General features: G+C 41.0%; 2 protein-coding genes across 2 annotated transcripts; both read left to right on the top strand.

Annotated features, from left to right (window-relative positions):
- Positions 1-684: 684 nt before the first annotated feature.
- LOC115255822 (uncharacterized) lies at positions 685-11,539 on the top strand. The gene is made up of 3 exons (XM_062858204.1): positions 685-2,695; positions 10,719-11,072; positions 11,331-11,539. Exons 1-3 carry the CDS (start codon positions 1,030-1,032, stop codon positions 11,537-11,539), a joined length of 2,229 nt encoding a protein of 742 aa, XP_062714188.1. The 5' UTR covers positions 685-1,029.
- Positions 10,725-12,433, top strand: LOC115253953 (uncharacterized). Its single transcript, XM_029854007.2, has 2 exons — positions 10,725-11,904; positions 11,969-12,433. Exons 1-2 carry the CDS (start codon positions 11,826-11,828, stop codon positions 12,274-12,276), a joined length of 387 nt encoding a protein of 128 aa, XP_029709867.2. The 5' UTR covers positions 10,725-11,825; the 3' UTR covers positions 12,277-12,433.
- The last annotated feature ends 8,033 nt before the right edge of the window (positions 12,434-20,466 follow it).

Below are 20,466 nucleotides of genomic sequence, written 5' to 3'. Positions count from 1 at the left end.
CCATCAAATTTCCTATGAAAATATCTTCATTTTAACGAAAAATGATCGAGGATATTTCAGCGGCATCCGGAGATATTCAATTTGACGACATTTTCTAAGAAAAAAAAAAAACACTTTGGGTTGAATGGATGAAAAACACATAGCGGAACGGGAACAATCGGAGCTTAAATTGCCTGTTTTTGGAACAGTGTACAAGCAGATTTGATTTTTGATCACGTTGTTCATCAAAGTACATGATGGTTGGCGGGCGGTGTCTCTAGGTAAAATTCTTATTATATTTCATTATTCATACTCTTACCCCATTTATAGTGCTTGTGAATGAGACCACTGGAAATCCCCACCCATCTCTAAACTATATCTCGGAGAATGAAGTACCTCCAATTGGTCTCGTTTTATTACCCTGTGAAGTCCTTTCAAAGACACAGTTTAATTTAGTTCACCTCCGCAGCAACAACGTTGGAATCGTTTGGAAATCAATCTCTCATTAAGCAAGTTAAATGGAAATTGTAATAGTTGTAGTGATTATAACGACAACTACACAGTGATTTAGTGATAATGACCGCTTCAAGACTATGGATTTTAGTGTCACTACTAGGATGCTGTATTGGATACCGAATTGTCCAACGGCCAGGTGAGTCATGATTGTGTGTAACATTTTGTGAGGAACAATTATTTGCTTCAAAACTATTATCTATCTATCATAAACTGAATGAAAATGTGGAAGGTGGATTTAATTTGAAGTGCAAGAACAGTTTATTTTTGCAGAATCTGACGATTGTGAGCAAGAAGGCGATTTAGAAATAACTTTTATGAACAATTTTATGCATAGTTTTTTTGGATTTGAAAAAAACATCAGCCCGATGCCTAACGTGATTTGTTCTTTTGATTATTTTTTTAGCCGAATACTACGACTACCAGGTTCAGCCACACGACTATCAATTTCAACCCTTTGACAATCAGCCCAGTTATTACAGCAGCCACAGCACTTATAGCTATCCAGAACATCACAAATCCTATCAAAGGTCATACATGCCCGATAAACTCAGTTACTACGGCAGCTACCATTACTTTTTTCCAAGTGTCCTTGAGTACCCAGAACCCCACAAACCATATCCCCACAAACCCGAGCCGAAACACTGCCCGTCCTACAATGAAGGCCAAAAACTTCTGCAAGTGTACCGTCTCATTTGGGTGATCGAGATATTCCGGACGCCACCCTCAAAGCAGAAGAAGATGACCTCTCTGGACCAGCTGGTGGAACGATTGACCAGCCATTCACTTCAGGACCAGTTGGTTGAACTGGTTCATCACGTCGAAGGATATGAGGAGGTTGTCTCATTGGATCGAGGACCACCGGGAATAAAGCTGGATATGTTTGTCGACGACACGCATAGACTGCTGCGGGCAATCCAACGGGCACTGAATGCGTTGGATTTGGGTGACTATTATGGCGAACATTACCATCATAAGCGCCATGGATGCTGCCATCTGCATCGAGAGCTCTGCGACGAGTTGCGTCAGCTACGGGATCAAGCGAATGCGTTGACCGTCGGCCATATCAAGAAGGAGAGGGTCGAAAACATTAAGGCCAAGGTCAAACAAGCCTTCGATACGGATATTCTGGAGGATTTGGATGAAGGACTGGAGAGCAGACTGCTGGATTTGGAAAACGTAGATGTTGACGTAGCGGACGTATTTAACCGTTACGAACAGGCGCAGAAGTTCAGTAGCAGTAGTGGTAGTAGTTATCCGTTTGACGAGTCCCATCTGGATCACCAATTAGCGACAGCTTTGAACCTGTACCTACAACAGCAGCAACATCTGGCTGAAGCTCAACAGGCAAAGGAAGAGCTAATGCCAACTACGACTCGTAGACCTTATACAACAGGTTACCCGAGGATGAGTACCACGACTTACAGGACTTCTACGACTTACAGAACAACGACCCCGGCCTCAAATCCCTACAAGGCAAAGGAAGGCAAGGACTCATGGTTCGCTTCCCTGTTTGGAAAGGAAATTGATGCGCCGAATCATCAGACGATTGACGTTAGTCGACCGGCGGAACTGATCGAACCGGAAGCCGGTAAAGTGGTGGTTCACGAGGATGCTGTGGGAATGAGCTCTGTGGATTCTTATGGTTTGGCGAGAACCGACGAGAAGACGAGTTCTGAACCGCCAGCTACGGATAAGGTCAACAGTAAAGGTAATTCAATACAGACTTTGAAGAAACAGGGTTATAAACAGATTTATAATTCAATTTCAGAAATAGAAGCTACCACAGATGGAGCAGATCGGCTCAGACAGCTTCCGGAATATGACCATTACGATGAAGGGGACGTGGTCGAATACCCGATGGAAGATATTTTTGAGGAAGAGATACCAATTGACGAAGAAGAAGTGCCTCTCATTGACCCGCTCTATGGGGAGGAGTCGCTTTCCGTGGAGGACATGGCAATGGTTCCAGGACTTCCAATTGAAGAAGAAGAACGTCATCCGGTTGAACCGCCATCTGCAGAAGAAATTGCAGACGATGACGACGAGGAAACTCAAGGGCATTCGATTGAGGATAAAGAGCCGTTAAAGTTTGTGGACGAGCTTCCAGAACATAAACAGCCGGATCAACATAGTGTTCCACTTGTGCATAGTTCAGCAGTTACTACTACGGAAGGAATTTCGGATTCTCATTCAACTACGGGTAAGTCATGATTTTTTTATTAGTCTTCAATTGTGTCAATTCTGCAAAGGTTCTTCCCTTGATTCTGCTGAGAATTCTCTTTGGAATCTGCTAGGAATCCTTTCTGGCATCTGTTTAGAATTCTCTTAGGATTCTACTGAGAAACCTCTCAGCATTGTGCTGAGAATCCTCTCTTGATTTTGTTGAGAAACCTTTTTGGATTCTGCTGAAAAATCGCTCTGGATTCTGCTGAGAAACATCTTTGGTTCTGCTGAGAATCCTTCCTGGATTCTGCTATGAATTCTCTCTCGATTCGGCTGAGAATCCTCTCAAGATTTAGCTAAAAATGTTCTCTTGATTATGCTGAGAATCCTCTCTGGATTCTGCATAAAATCCTATCTGGATTCTGCTGAGAATCCTCTTCGGGTTCTATTGGGAACCCTCTAAGTATTTTACTGTGAATCCTCTCTCGATTCAGCTGAGAATCCTCTCTCGATTCTGCTGAGAATACTCTCTAGATTTTGCTGAAAATCCTCTCTCGTTTTTAAGCGTCCTACCTGGATTCTGCTAAGAATCTTTTCTGGATTCTGCTGAGAATCCTCTCTCGGTTCTGCTAAGAATCCTCTTTGAACTCTTCTGAGAATACTTTCTGGATTCTGCTGAGAATCTTCTAAGGATTCTACTGAGAGTCCTCTCAGGGTTTTATTGAGAATCCTCTCTCGATTCTGCTGAAAATCCTCTCAAGATTCTGCTGAGAATCCTTTCTCGTTTTTAAGCGTTCTACCTGGATTCTGCGAAGAATCTTTTCTGGATTCTGCTGTGAATCATCCCTGGAGACTGCTGAGAATCCTCTCTCGGTTCTGCTAAGAATCCTCTTTGGACTCTTCTGAGAATACTTTCTGGATTCTGCTGAGAATCTTCTAAGGATTCTACTGAGAATCCTCTCAGGGTTTTATTGAGAATCCTCTCTCGATTCTGCTGAGAATACTCTCTAGATTCTGCTGAGAATCCTCTCTCGTTTTTTAAGCGTCCTACCTGGATTCTGCTAAGAATCTTTTCTGGATTCTGCTGAGAATCATCCCTGGAGACTGCTGAGAATCCTTTCTCGGTTCTGCTAAGAATCCTCTTTGAACTCTTCTGAGAATACTTTCTGGATTCTGCTGAGAATCTTCTAAGGATTCTACTGAGAATCCTCTCAGAGTTTTATTGAGAATCCTCTCTCGATTCTGCTGAAAATCCTCTCAAGATTCTGCTGAGAATCCTCTCTTTTTTGAGAATCATACCTGGATTCTGCTGAGAACAATCTTTAGATTCTGCTGAAAATCCTCCCTTGATTCTGCTGAGAATCCTCTATGGATTCTGCTTGAAATACTCTCTCGTTTCCGATGAGAATCCTATCTCGATTGTGCTGAGAATTTTCTTTGGATTCTACTGAGAACTTTTTGTGGAGTCTGCTCAGAACCCTCGCTGGATTCTGCTGAGAATCCTCTCTCGTTTTGTTGAGAGTCCTTTTTCGTTTATGTTGAGAATCCTATCTCGATTCTGCTGAGAAACCTCTCACAATTCAGAGAGAAAATCTTCTCTAGGCTGAGAAAACCTCTCTGCATTCTGTTGAAATTCCTCTCTGGATTCTGCCGAAAATCCTCTCTGGGTTCTGCTGAGAATCCTCTCTCGGGTTTGTTGAGAATCTCATCTCGATTCTGCTGAGAATCCTCCCTTGATTCTGCTGAAAATCCTCTCTGGATTCTGCTTGGAATAGTCTCTCGTTTTCGATGAGATTCCTATCTCGATTGTGCTGAGAATCCTCTTTGGATTCTGCTGAGAATTTTCTGTGGAGTCTGCTGAAAACCCTCTCTGGATTTTGCTGAGAATCCTCTCTCGTTTCTGTTCAGAGTCCTCTTTTGTTTCTGTTGAGAATCCTATCTCGATTCTGCTGAGGAATCTCTCTGCATTCTGCTGAAATTTCCCTCTGGATTCTGCCGAAAATCTTCTCTGGGTTCTGCTAAGAATCCTCATTGGATTTATCAGAGAATCCTCTCTAAACTCTGCTAAGAATCCTTCCAGCATTTTAATGAGAATCCTCTTTGCGTTCTGCTGAGAATCCTCGTTGTATTTATCTGAGAATCCTCTCTAAATTACTGAGTCCTCTTTCGTTTCTGTTGAGAATCCTATCTTGATTCTAGTGAGAAACCTCTCTGGATTCTGCTGAGAATCTTCTCTGGGTACTGCTGAGAGAACATCTCTGAATTCTGCTGAAATCCCACTTTTTTTTTAATTTTTATTACCGTGTATTTTAACTTATGCTAATTCTACACTGAAATGCCTCTCTGGATTCTGCCGAAAACCCTCTCTAGGTTCTGCTGAGAATCCTCTCTCGTTTTTGTTGAGAATCTCATCTCGATTCTGCTGAGAGTGCTCCCTTGATTCTGCTGAGAATCCTCTCTCGTTTTCGATGAGAATCCTATCTCAATTCTGCTGAGAATCTTCTTTGGACTCTGCTAAGAATTTTCTGTGAATTTCTCAGAAATTCCATGATTTTTTCCTTCAATTCCTTCAAAAGTTTTTCATAAAAATCTTCTAGGAATTCCTCCGGGGCCATTTCTAGGAGTTTCCCCAAGTATTGCTCAGGTATTCCTTCAGGAACTTTTACAACGCTTACTTTTTCAAGAAATCCCTGGATGAATTTCCGAAAGAATGCTGAGCTCTTGATTTCTGGATGTCTTGGATGGTTTTCCGAAAAATTCCTCAGAGAAATTTCTGAAATAATCCAAGGAGGAACTTCAAATACCTATGGAGGAACTTCCATACAAATATCAAAAAAACTCATTTTAAGGCCAATTTTGTCCCATATAAAAATGTATGGAAAAAAAAAACCAAGATGGATTATTTTTTGTCACACATTTTCTGAATCTAGAGTTCCAAAAATATGGTTCTAGCGAATAAATTTTGAGGTACGTTCACTGTTCATAATACTTCCCTTTGGACATAGCGTGATAGTGTATTGTTTTTTTTTTGTTCTACCGAACACAACAATAAATTATGGACCGGTGAGCTCGCTACATGTTTTTTAAGTGTGTTTTATTATTTATTTGATATAGCCATGTATCTATTGGGATCAACATTTCTGCCTCACCGGGTCTAGAACAACACGCAGAAAAATGACGCTTGTTTAACCCATTTCCGCCCAGTGATCTATTTATAGATCAGATGCCTCGAACGCCCAGTGATCTATTTATAGATCAGTAACTTTTGCGATAACTGCGGAGAAATGAAGCATTTTGGAAGACTGGTGTCTTCAGCAAAGTTGTTGAGAAGATCAAGGACTCTTCGATAGTACGTAATTTAGTACGTATACGCTCCAGTAGATGGCACTAGTGATCACGAAACAGTGTGCTTTGACAGGTGTTTCGTCAACAGCCATTGCCAATACTGTCGCCTTCGTATCTTGAGAATCATACTACATAGAAAAAAATTATGTTCAGCAAAGTTGATCAGGACATCCAGAGCTATCCGATAGTGAACTAGTTGGTTCTAGGTTTATCCGCTAGGTGGCGCTAGTGAGTCCTAAAAAATTTAAACTTCTGTATCTCGAGAATCCGACTACTTAGAAGAATTTAGTTTTCTGCAAGGTTGATCAGGACATCAACAGCTATCCGATAGTGAACTAGTTGATTGTAGGATTGTCCGCTAGGTGGCGCTAGTGAATCCTAAAAATTTAAACATCTGCATCTCGAGAATCCGATTACATAGAAGAATTTTGTCTCCGGCAAGATTGATCAGAGCATCAATAGCTATCCGATAGTGAACTAGTTTGTTCTAGGTTTATCCGTTAGGTAGCGCTAGTGAGTCCTTAAAAATTTAAACCTCTATATCTTGAGAATCCGACTACATAGAAGAATTTTGTCTTCGGCAAAGCTGATCAGGACATCAATAGCTATCCGATAGTGAACTAGTTGGTTCAAGATGTATCCGTTAGGTGGCGCTAGTGAGTCCTAAAAATTTAAACCCCTGTATCTCGAGAATCCGACTACATAGAAAAATGTCGTCTACGGCAAAGTTGATCAGGACATCAACAGCTATTCGATAGTGAACTAGTTGATTGTAGGTTTGTCCGCTAGGGGGCGCAAGTGGGCTCAAAAAAATCTGAATTTTTGTATATTGAGAATCAGACTACATAGAAGAATTTCAAAATCTCGTCTTCGACAAGGTCGATCAGGACATCATGAGCTATCCTATGCTGAACTAGTTGGTTCTAGGTTTTTCCGTTAGGTGGCGCAAGTGGGCCCTGTGGGTGCTAGGGAGCCCTAAAAATTCTGAACTTCTGGATCTCGAAAATCAGACTACATAGAAAAATTTCGTCTTCAGCAAGGTCGATCAGGGCATCACAATCTATCCGATAGTGAACTAGTTGGTTGAAGGTTCTTCCGCTAGGTTGCGCTAGTGAGTTTTAAAAATTCTTAGCTGCTGAATTTTGAAAATCAGGTTTCATAGAAAAATTTAGTCTTCAACCAAGTTTATCAGGACATCAATGGGTAGTTAACTAGTTCATTTTAGGTTTATCCGCTAGGTGGCGCTAGTGAGCCCTACAAATTATGAACTTTTGTATCTCGAAAATCAGGCTACATAGAAGAATTTCGTCGTCGACAAAGTTGATCAGTACATCAAGGGCTAACGGATAGTGAACTAGTTGGTTCTGGGTTTATCCGTTAGGTGGCGCTACTGAGCTCTAAACCTTCCGAACTTCTGTATCTCGAGAATCAGACTACATAGAAGAATTTTGACTTCAACAAGGTCGATCAGGACATCAAGAGCTATCTAATAGTGAACTAATTGGTTGTAGGTTTGTCCACTAGGTGGGGCAAGTGGGCTCTAAAATTCTGAACAAATATTGGTAAAGTAGTTTTTACGATGAAATAGAATTGCATGGCTACTGATTGATAAAAGAAACCAGCTAGGTATCAAACAGCCGTCTCATTTCACTAAATATAATACTGAACAAAATATAGTATAGTATAATTAGTTATCAACTTGAACTAATGATAACGTAATTTTCGATAACGTGCTATGTGCTATCAATTTGTTATCTTTTCTCAGGTTCATGGTGACTCTCATCTCAAAGCCATTTGTTTGGGTCGAACGTGCCTCTGGAGCCGACCTACTGATTGGTCGGCTTCATGCAAAATAGCTGTAGATAGATAAATTGAACGTAATTTGATCAACTAGCGCCCAGAAATTTGGTTAGAGGCCAGAAGATTTGAATCAAAGAATAAAAAATAGAAAGAATGCCCTCTTTTGTCTTTTTTCTATGTAAACGTCTAGCCAAGGTATTTACATATTCTAAGGTAGTCTTAGATGTCAAAACTGGCTGAGCGGCCATTATTTTTTCACCGTGAGAAATTCTGAAAACAAATCCCCCGCCACCTCAAATTCCTTTGAAATTTCGCTTCCTCTGCTTTTCTCCACAAACTAAACGTCATGCTCAACCTTACAATATATAAAAACCTTGCGTCAAGCGACAAGACAAGTGGCGCTCTCGAAGCGTATCAAGGTGGAAGCTCCGTGTAACAGTGTTCGTGATTTGCCATAAGAGAAGGTGGTGTGCGTATGTTTTGATATCCGCATACAATCAGTAACGTACACTATCGCATGAAGGCTGAACTTTCATCCGCAGATAGCACTGCGATAATGTCCCCCCGAGCATCAGCGGAGTGGGCATTCTTGATATTCTTATTCTTTGCTTGAATGCACAATGGTCTATTCACAGATTAGTAAGTTTTGCTAATACCGTGGAAAATGAAGCATGTCGCACCGTCTTCCATTCTCCTCTCTCTTTCGTGCTCGTTCAGGAGAGTTATTATCCGATGATGAATGGGTTGGTTTATCTTTTCCACTGTGAGCTTTGGAAGAAGCTGAGATAGATGAGAATGAGATGTTGTTTCATTTCATTCATTTATTTAGTATAACATCAAGTTCAAGATAAAACTGAATCAACAATATTTCTCCATAATATACGGTTCGTGGCTGCCGTTCTCCATCCTCGGTCGCGCCCGAAGCTCGCCAAGTCACGCTCCGCCTGATCCACCCAGCGTGCTCTCTGCGCTCCACGCCTTCTTGTGCCAACCGGATCTGTCGCGAACATCAACTTTGCAGACTTGTTGTCCGGCATTCTTGCAACATGCCCTGCGCATCATATCCTTCCGGCTTTGGCCATCTTCTCGATGCTGGGTTCGCCGTAAAGTGCAGCGAGCTCGTTGTTTCATAATTCTCCGCCACACACCATTTTCCTGCACCCCGCCGAAGATCGCCCTTAGCACGCGTCGCTCGAAAACTCCGAGTGCTTGCAGGTCCTCCTCGAGCATGGTCCATGTCTCGTGTCCGTAGAGGACCACCGGTCGTATAAGCGTTTTGTACATGGTGCATTGGGTGCGTGGGCGAATCTTTTCCGACCGCAGTTTCTTCTGGAGCCCGTAGTAGGCCCGACTACCGCTGATGATGCGCCTCCAAATTTCACGGCTCACGTTGTTGTCAGCCGTCAGTAAGGATCCAAGGTAGACGAATTCCTCCACCACCTCGAAAGTATCCCCGTCTATCGTAACATTACTATCCAGACAGATCCGGTCGTGTTCGGTTCCGCCTACCAGCATGTACTTTGTTTTTGAAGCATTCACCACCAGTCCGACCTTTGCTGCTTCGCGTTTCAGGCGGGAGTACAGCTCTGCCACTGTTCCAAATGTTCTGGCAATAATGTCCATGTCGTCCGCAAAGCACACAAATTGTCACGTGCTCGCAAAGCCAGAAGGATACGGTAGGCAGGATATACTACTAGAATGCCGAAAATCAACCCATTATATATAAAAATTATTAGAATGATGTATATTGAAATGCCTTAAAACTGTTGAAAACTATCCATTGATAAGCTACTAGCAGATTGTTTTAGTTATTACTAATGTAATCCATTTCTGGAACATTTCAAACTGTAACTTTTTTTATTAAGGAATATCAACCTATGATCATTCATATAAAATAGATTTGCAAAGCTCATAGAAATAAGGCAGCCGCGCAAAAAAAAAAATAAAAAAAATATTTTTTCAACGTTTTACGTGCATATGCCTCACTGTGTATAAAACGAAAATTTCACCGTAGATTTCCGTTTAAATGACTGCAATAACTTTCTTTTATGGGGTTGAGGTACTCCAGAAAAAATCAGACATCTACTGTGATTGTGGCATAATTCGGGCGTTAATGGGTTAAAACAACAAAACGCATGATTGATTTTCAAACTGGGAATTTACTTATTCGAAAGTTGTATTTCATTGTTTTTATTTACAGTTTATCTATAAAACAACCGATTACCATCATTTCATATAACGTTAAAAACTTCATTTGTTTCTACAAAATGGGATCCATAAACATGGCCCGGAAGCACTCACACATCTTTAAAATACTTACCCCAACATCGCCACAACGAAGAAGGTTTAACAAATCCATCACGCCAACTTCCAAGTGCAGTTTTGGCCGTGATGGAAAACGCGCAGGTACTCACGACAGCATCCACAAAAAGTTGGTCGGTTTCGCCTTTTTTGTCTTTTTTAGTCCTCCTTTCCATTCGCTTGCCGACGATCTAAAAATAGATTTCCGAACTGCCGCAGTTGCTGCCGTCACCAACACAATCACATTCCGGGTTTGTTAGTGGCAAAATGCAGTCGTTTAAAACAATCCATTATTTTATGTTGAAACTACCATATCTCTGTTTGTTTTAACAAACTGTCAAAAATGTCGACAAATAAAAATGTTTGTATTATCAAACAATGGAACAGTTCAGTTTAAACTGGAAATCAGTTTGTCGCTATGCTGCCTCCACTCGCATAACAGTCCCATCTTTGCTGGGTTTCCTATTCATATGGGACTGTTATGCGAGTGGGGGCAGTATAGTAAACTGAAAAATCGGTTGATTTGAACTAGAATTTATTTGTGTTTACAATTTATTTTTCTGCGTGAAGGAGTTCATTTCTAACAGTTATTTTAATTTTTTTTTCGTCCTTAGCTGTACCGCAACCCGATGCACGCAGTTTCGCCAAGGAAGAAACTATCAAGGTTTTAAACCTGCTAGAGGAAGCCGAAGGATTTACTGAACTGAGGAAACGTATATTTGACTCGGATGTAGACCAACTCGTAGACGGCTTAAAGAACGTTGAAGCTGGTATCAGGTGGAGCGAGATGCTCAATGCTCTGCAGAAGCTAGTGACAGAGAAGAAGCTGGACAGCGGAGAACGAATTGTGGGCGTTTTGGAGCAATGGAAGACCGGTGTAAGGGGACAACTAGACAACGGGTACTTCAACAGGACTTACGGAGAAGGTGTCAACGGTGAAGCTCACAAAGTGGGCGATTATGATGAAGGTGAGTTGGAATCGATTCTTGGCTTGGGCGCAAAGACGAACATCGATTATTCAACTCCCACGGTGGAAGGAACATCAACACCAAAAGTGGAAATAACGACGAAGAAGTCATTACTATCCGGAATACTTCCTGGATTGAGCTGGCTTGGTGGCACTGATAGTAGCAAAAAATCAACATGAATCGTCGATCATTTCACAGTCTCAGTAATACCTCATAGCACCTTTGTAGAAGACCCACTTTCTAATCATCTTTTTGCAGATCCTCAGCTATCCAGAGACTACGACACCGAAGAATTTCACCCAGTAGACGCCAACCACCCCGACATCGCATATCTCATCCCCCACATAATCTATCAGCTTCGCCTAGGGAACATATCCGAACAGGAACAACTTACGATGGCGGCAATCTTTGAAGATCAATGGCCCCTGATAGTGGAAGAAGCCTTCCGGTCCGAGCAGGAAGAGTAACAAGGTACCTACAACAATTTGGGTGCACTTATACTGCCGCATTACTGCTGTTTCGTGTTTCCAAAACAGATAACCTTTTTATTGTGGGACAGAAAAGCCTTTCTCTTCTCTGTGCGTTTCCTTTTCTCGCATTCGTCGACGTCGTAGGTAATTGCCAAATTGTGCCCTTCAATAGATGATAATGAAACTCTTACCTGCGGAAACCTGAAAGTTGAGAGGATGAAATGTTTTGGACAGCTCAGTTACTCAACAGCACTCGAACGACTCGGATCATGCAGAAAACGTAATGGCATGCAAAATACTAGCCTTGATCATTGTGATCTTGATTGATTTAGTTCGGACAGCTCCCACGTGGTACAACTACGGTAAGGCACATCTTCCCGCGAATAGCATTCATCCCACTAAGTTCCACCCATCAAACTCCCACAGAAACGTGGAACAACGGCCCCGACCTCACCTACAAAGACTATCTGAAAAAAGTGGGTGCCTATCCGAGAATCTTCCGGTACGGAACCCATGTGGATCCGGTCTATCAAACGGACTACAACAGTTGGTTTGATCCGGTTCCCAGTTATCAACAAACAGCTTCCTACCAGCAGTATGATGGAAACAGTTGGTGGCAAGACTATTGGAATCAACCGGGCTACATACGGTATGACGACTCCTATGAACAGTATGCTCAGCAGCAGGCCCAGCAAATGGAACGGGATGTGTCGGATATATTGTGGCAGTGGTGACGGTGTTGTTATTCTTAAGTATTTATTATTAGCAGCTGATGTTGGATCGTACAGATTGGATGAGGTTTAATCATGTGAATATATAACATAAGATACTTAAATTTAGTTTAAAATAAAAACACTACTTGGCATAATACATTAAAAAAATTGATCTTTGTTTCAACTATCTCACAAAGAACATCTTCTTACTAAATAATGTCTTCAGGTGTCTTCGTTAAGGATGTTATTGTGGGTATAAGGTAAGAACGGACAAAGTGGTTTTCAATAATTTTGGGAACGCAGTTGGGATGAAAGCTCGCATTTTCCTGAAATAGAGTAATGGTCGAATTTTGGACTCCTAGAGGACATTAGTTTGAATTTAAGTAAAATACAGACAGATTCAGAGGGTTTTACACATAATGATGATATAAGTATGATCGTCAAAGCCTTTACTATCCGTTGTTATACCCACACTATATACCCACAAGGTCATTTCTGGCGGAAAATTTGATGCTTACTTTATTTTCAGTCCTGAGCACCCACGGTGGTTCAAAGGGCCGAATTGAAAGATCTCCATCCTGGGCGATTGCCAGGCATCGATCGCCTTGACCTGTGGTCAGGTCAAATTTCTGTCAACTGGCTTGATTTCGTTGTTGAGGCTGCGCCGCCATGAGCCTCTGGGTTTGCCTCTGCTGCGATGTCCTGATGGGTTGCAATCTAACGCTTGCTTGCGGATTTCGTTTCCGCCCCTACTTAAACCCACCTCCACTTTCACTCCCGAATATCTGTCGCTATCGGCTTTTGATGACATCGACGATGGAGCTCCACGTTGGAGATCCAATTGTGAGGCCACCATGCACGTATTATATACCGCAGACATCTATTGATGAAGACCAGCCGTTGAGTGTTCTCCATTGATACACACCAGGTTTCACTGGCGTTTTTCCATACATTTCTTAATCTCGCAAAAGCAGCCCTCGCCTTCTGGATCCGTGCACCTATGTCGCCTATGCACCTATGCCGCCATAAACCGCCATTTGGCTACCAAGATATTGTAAGCTTTCAACATTCTCCACTGATTGCCCAGCTACCGTAAATCTGGAAGGGTTGACCGTATTTACACCCAACGATTTGGTCTTGTTGACGTTGATGATAATACCTGTGCTGAGGAGCGATTGGCAAGATCATCGAGCTTGCTCTGCATATCACAGCGCCGATGAGCTAGGAGAGCCAGTCATCAGCCAGTTCGAAGTCATTTAGGTGCTCCATGGTAATGGCCTGCTAAAGCAATCCACGATTTGGTTCACGGTCAATCGCACCTACCAGGATCTCGTCGATTACGATGGGGAACAGTAGCGGTGATAGTATACATCCTTGCCTCACTCCAGCAGCGATCCGGATGGGATCGGACAAAACACCGTTGTGCAGTACTCTGCACGAAAATGCCCTGTATTGTGCTTCAATGAGGCAGATGACTTTCTCATGGAGACCCTTAGCCTGCACTACCAGCTAAGCACACAGCTCTTAGCTGGCGGTTTTTGTCATCGCTTGACCCGTGGAAGCATGAGGTAGGAACTTGTGAGGACCAGAGCTATGTTGGACGCTCGCCTCTTCAACTCACCACACGTTTTGCAGCCCTTTTATTAAATACACATTGAAAAAAAAAGAATAAAAAAGTTTAGCCCTTTTCAAATTCAATTGAGTCAATTGAGGAAAATCATATATGAGTATGAAAAGTGTCTTAACTGGGCAAGGCCTACACACCAAGAAAGTTTCGTTGTAATCTAAGAGGATGCGGCCAACATTTGTTCGAGTTGGTGCGAAAACCATCATTAGCATTAGCATTGAGCGAGTCGCACAAATTCGTAGGTGGTACAGTCCTAGACCGCTGTTATGAGGGTTGCATCGTTCCCGTCCGAACCATAAGCCCCGTCATATTAACGTCACACCCTGCCAACGCACCCCCCCCCCCCCCCCCTCCCGCGCACCACACTCGCACTATCCTAATTTACATTTCACTCAAAAAAAGATCGATCGGTCACAATCAATCGAGGCATCAATTGATCTACCTCTGAATGCCAACCGTCGTCTCATCAGTTGAACCGCGGCCCTAAAAATTTAAGGCATGGCCTCGTCATAGCTTCGTCATGAAGAAAGAGAATAACAAGGAACAAACTCACCGGATGATCTCATTCAGCTCACTGCTTCAATACTTAAGGACACCCAAAGGTCCCTTAGGCCATTACAAATGTCCACTCGCTCAAATCACTCGCTTGGTCTCCCGCTTTGCTCTTGTCATGCTATCGCATACTCGAGAACGCACGACTAGTACTTAAGGAGAAACATCAGAGAATACAAATATGGCTGCCACTATGGCCGACTTGGACCCCTACCCCATTCTTGAAAATTCGTAAACAAATGCGCTCGATCAGGAAAACCTGCCTCTTTTTGCTAGTGAACAAAGCCATGATAAACAACTGCGGCTAGGTGCGAGGCTTCGTTCATCAGATTTGTGCCACCAATCGGAATCGGTGATTAACCCTCGAGCGATCGCGCTATTGTATTTTGTACAACACGTTGAAAAAATCTCGCTTTTTGTGTTCAGCATTAGCGCGCGAGTTACGGAAGGTTAAAAACACAGCAAAAATCGTGATTTAACCCATAAACACCCGAGACGATCTTCTTTTGGTAGAAATGCAATATCTTCTTTGTTTTAGAACATTTTACCCTGTATTTCCCCGAGGATTCCTCGGGAGTCCCTCAAGGATTTCTCCAGGAGCTCTCTGAAAACTGCTCCAGGTAATTCTCCCAATAGCTCCTCCAGACATTTCTCCTGGGATTCCTCCAGGAAGTTTTCTAGAGACTCCTCCAGGATTCCTCACAGGATTACTCCAGCGATTCTTCTAGAAATTTTCCAGGGATTCTTTCATGAATTCTTCCATGGAATTCTCCAAGGCATCATCCAGGAATATTTTCAGGTACTCCTCTAGGAACTTCTCCAGAGCTCCTTCAGGAGTTTATCCATCATCTATTCTAGGGATTTCTTCATGAATTCCTTAAGGGTTTCTTCCAGGGATTCCTCCAGAGTTATCCAGGATTCCCCCTTGGATTCCTCCAGGATTTCCTCCAGCAATTCTTCCAAGGATTACTCCAGGAATCCACCATCGAATTTCTCCGGGTAATTCCTACAGAAATTCCTCCAGGACTTCCTCTAGGAGCCTCCGGGACTTTCTCCAGAAATAACTGAATTCATCTAGGAATGCATCAAGGGTTTTTTCAGAAATTCAGAAATTCGTGAATTCCTTCCGCATTTCCAACAGGGGTTCTTCCAGGGATTCCTCCGGGAAATAACTTTGGGAATTCCTTGCGTGAATTCCTCCCGGAATTATTTTGAGAGTTCCTCTTGGTTTTACTCCATTAATTCTTTAGAAAATACTCCAGAAATTCTTTCAGAAAATATAAATAAAAAAAACTTTTAAAAATTCTCTAGCTTCAGGAATTCCTCCAAGATTTCTCCCGGAAAATTCTTTATAAATCCTTCACAAATTACTACATGAATTCTTCCAGGAAGTGCTCCAGGAATTCCTCTAGGATTTACTCCAGAAATTTCTTCAAGAAATTCCTGGAAGTATTTTGGTAGAAAATCTTGGAAGAATTTCTGAAAGAATCCTTCATGGAATTCCGTGGGAAATTCTTGGAGAGATTCTTGGTGAAATACTTGAAAAAAGTCTTGAAGATATTCCTGAAGGAATTCATGGAAGGAATTGTTGGAGGAATTCTTGGCGGATGTCTTGGAGAGTTTTCATCGAAATTCTGGAAAGAATTCCTGGAAAAAATCCTGGAGGAGCTTTTGGAGAAGTTTTTGGAGGAATTTTTTGAGAAATTCCTGGTTGGATTTTAGGAGGAACAGATTTATTGAAGTAATTCTTGGAGAAATTCTTGGAAGAATTCTTCAAAGAAGTCTCGGAACTGTTCCTGGAGAAATCCTTGGAGTAATTCCCTGGAGTAGTCCCAGGAGTATTTTCTCGAGGAATTTCTGGAGCTTTCCTGAATAATCTTAGAGGTATTCATGAAGGAACTTCTGAATGATTTTTTGGATGAATTCTTGAAGGATTGTTTTGTAAAGTTCCCTGAAGGTATTTCTGGCGAAATTCCTGAAGGGTTTCTTGGCAGAAGTATTCTTGGGGAAGGTTCTGCAGGAATTTTTGGAGGAATTATTGGAGGGATTCTTGGAAGAATTCTAAGCAGATGTCTTGGAGGAACTCCTGGTTGAATTCTAAGAGATATTCCTTGAGGAATTATTGGTGGAATTCCTGGAGGAATTCTTGGGGAGAATTCCAGAAGGTTTTTATAAGAGGAATTTCTGGAGTTCTTCCTGAACCAATTTTCGGAGCCATTTTTGGGGGTATTTTTGGAGGATGTCATGGAATTCAAAGAAGAGTTTATTAAGGAATTCCTGAAGAAGTTCCTGGAGTAATTTCAGGAGGATTTTTTGACGTTATTCCTTAAGATTTTTTTTTGAAGGAAATTCCGAGGAAACCCTTGAAGAAATTCTCGGACGAATTGTTAGAGTAATCACAGGAGTATTTTCTTGAGGACTTTTTGAAGGTTTCCTAAACGATCTTCAATCCTGAAATCCTAAAAACTCCCTGGGTGAATTTCTGGAAGGATTCTTTGAATTTCCTTTAGAATTTCCTGAAGTTATTTCTGTAGGAATTCCTTAAACAATTTCTTTCCCCGGAGTAATTTTTGGGAGAATTTTTGGAGAATTTTCTGCAGGTTTCTGGAGAAATTCTTGGAGGAATTCCTAGAGGAATGCTTGGAAAATTCCTTGGCAGAAGTCATAGAGGAATTCCCGGAGAAATTTTTGAAGACATTCCTGATGAAATTCTTGAAGCATTGATTGGATAAATTCCTGGAGCGATTCTTTTAAGATTTTGTAGTAAAATTCTTGAAAATTGCACTCTGAGGCTCCAAGAGAAGCGTAGATTCTTTTCCGCGAGCATTCGCTACAATAAAAATATGCTAAGATTTACAGATATTGTAACCCATACTTCAAAATACATTGAGTCCATGTCTATGCCAGTGGATACCCAAATAGCAACACATAGAAGTACTCGTAATATTATGAGGTGCAACAGACACAATCGTGAAAGAATTATGCCGATAGAGTGAAGAGAAACAAGAGTAGTGCCTGTAGACCTTGAAGGTCCCAATTCCAGAATAGTTAGGAAAGTCTGGAATATTCCATGAATGTACCAAAAGCATTATAGTTGTGCACTGAAGTCCCATCAGCAGTATAGACTACATACCACGAATATTTTTTGCAATTGAAGCATGATACAGTATGCAGATGTTGTAAATCAAACTTCAAAGTGTATTGGAGGTCATTTGTTTTTCACGGAATGTCCAACTACCACAATATCGAGTTGCTCGTGGCATTGCTAGGGCAAATGGACATCAATGTGACTAAATATCTTAAACATAGTGAACACAAATGATGGTAGATGTTGTAGATCCTAAAAAATGAATTCCAGAGTACTTTGGATGACCTAGATCACCCAATTCGTGCACCATGAATTTGCTAGGGGTGCTTTGAGGCTTTTTGTGTACCGTAGACTATGTTCTGTGAACATTCATCGTATATAAAATTTAGTGTAGAATGTTGGATTTGCGACACAAACTTCTGAGTATTTTGGGGGCCTTAGAATAGCTCTGGGATCAAAACTTCAACAGACTATGATGGGTAGTAGTACATAGCATGTCAAGGATCAGTGAGAACTATTGATAATTAGCATAACGATGAAATTTGAGAAAAAAATATGTAAAATTTATAGAAATTACAAAAAAGCCACGTATTTTCGGCTACCAGCAAAAGAGGGGAGGTACCTTGCATTTCTTGGCACAGCTATTTTCCTTGACTATAAACAATTCCAGGGTGAAATGTTCTAAAACAAAAAAGATATTTTAAGACTCGTTTATTTGGAATTGCGGCAGTAGTTTCGTTGGGAGGATTTAAACTATTCCTCAAGAAAATTATTTAAAAACTTCATAATTCTTTGATTTTTTTTTCTCAAAACATTTCAAGAAGACTCCTTCTGTCTCATTTTGACACATTTCCTTCAATTTAGAAATGCCTTAAGAGACTGACTTAAACAATTTCTTTTTAAAAATTTTCAAAGATTTTCACAGTAATTACATAGTTCTTTAGTATTTTTTTTAAATAAAACATACAAAAGATTTCAAGAAAAATACTGTTTTCAGACTGTGTTTAACGATTTTTTTTTCCAAACCCTTAAGAACTCATCCAGTAATCTGATTCACAATTCGCATTGAATCACTTTAGCTTCCGTTTCTTTTTTTTAACTTACTGTTTTACTATTTTCTTCTAAGGTTTCTATGATAATTAAGATAAATGATAGTTGTCTCTTTTTAGTTTCTTCTAATTTCCTACCAAAACCTCCTCGCTTTCATATCCCCATATTTGCAATGAATACTCTATCAAGCATTAGAGGACGAAATATGAAGGTACAAAACTGATTACACTCATTCAAAAAAAAAGCATTATATTTCATAATACAACTCATTTGGATTGCATAATGGAACTGTTTGATTGGAAACCTAAGTTTCGGTGTAGGTAAGTGTAGCTTGGAATATGGTGACGGACGGTTATTAGCGTGGTTCAAAAAATCGTTTTTGCTCCACACTGCTTATTCGATTTGTAACCAGATTGTAAGCCTTCTCCCAAAAAATGAGCTTATTTGTTTGAAAATCGAGAGTGCACAAGTTGAAGGGCTTGTATCAGAATTACTATGGGAAAAGGACGTTTTTCATTCAATTGACAGTAGCATTTCCCCAAGTACCCTAGAGTGTTAGTTGACCCTTAGTACTCCGTGGCTACTCTACCAGCTACAACCCAGACAACCAGGAATCGCATAAGGATGCACGCTGTACATCGTATAAAGGATTATTTTAAGTCACTATCGCATATCTGTACGGCTGGGGGGCAATTTTCATCGCATATGATGTTATTTTTTGAACTTATTGCGATGTACTTGATAAAATCATATTAAGAGCGCAAATTAACTTTTATCATGTATGACTAAATCGTAGCAGACGATATTCTGATGTTTTTTTTGCGACGAACTTTGCTCATTCGCAAAAGTGTTCGAGCAAACTCGCAAAGTGTCAATTGAATTCGCATAATTACGTACTACGATGGTTATACGACTTCGCTTGGTACTATTCTTATTATGTCAGTTTCTCTCGCATTGGTGTATAAACTGAATCGCATAAAAGTAAAAATAAACTCGTTAAAATGTTCAAAGAAACTCGCATAAGCTAAAATCGTTAACGTTGGCATATTGCGATGTGATTCGTGATAACAATAATAGAGGTGCTCTTGGAGTGCAAAAAAGCTACAAGAAAGTGAACAGTCATCATTATGGTGACAAATCAAGTTACAAAGTCATCATTTTTGTTTTGTTGACTTGATAATTAACAATGGGTTTTGCTTGCAATAGAGGGGTAGTGATAACTGTGCGGGAAATTACGCTTCGTCATATTGAGCTCCAGATAGCCTGCCGAACACGTACAATGCAGAGAAATAAAGTCCATTCCAACAAATACTGAGGTGAGTTAGAATGTCATGGCAAATAGCTAGTGTGTTTCATAAGTAGTGTTTGGTGTTAAATGTGAAGTGTGGCTCGATAATTCAAAGGTTATTAGTTCGATACTAAGGTGACAAGAATTTTTTTTCGAATATTATAAAGTCGCATTAGATGCCATATAACGTCGTAATAGTGCACACCGTGCATCGCATAATGTATCGCTTAAAATCATATAAAAAAGACACTACATCGTCTTCAACCAGAGGTTGCACAGACTTAACAATCACTAACATTATAGCGTTATTATTTTCCGTCAATGCACGTATAGCGCCTCCACTTTTGTATGCATAAGGCACTTTTACTGCATCTTATGCGATGTAACTTTACCGCATAAAAGTACGTATAACATGAACGAGTCTGTTTTGGTTCGTCGTTGCATCGCGTCGTCGTCCTGTGTGTGTGCTGTTAGAGGAAAAAAACTAGTTTTTGTGCGAGTCGGTCGTGTGATGCCAACAGCGGATGACATTTCAGTCTGTCTTGGTTCGTCGTTGCATCGCGTCGTCGTTCTGTGTGTGTGCTTTCAGAAGAAAAAACTAGTTTT

The sequence above is a fragment of the Aedes albopictus genome, chromosome 3, assembly GCF_035046485.1.
Source record: "Aedes albopictus strain Foshan chromosome 3, AalbF5, whole genome shotgun sequence".
Taxonomy (NCBI): domain Eukaryota; kingdom Metazoa; phylum Arthropoda; class Insecta; order Diptera; family Culicidae; genus Aedes; species Aedes albopictus.
The sequence above is the reverse complement of the archived record's forward strand: the minus strand, read 5'-3'. Positions and strand labels throughout refer to the sequence as shown.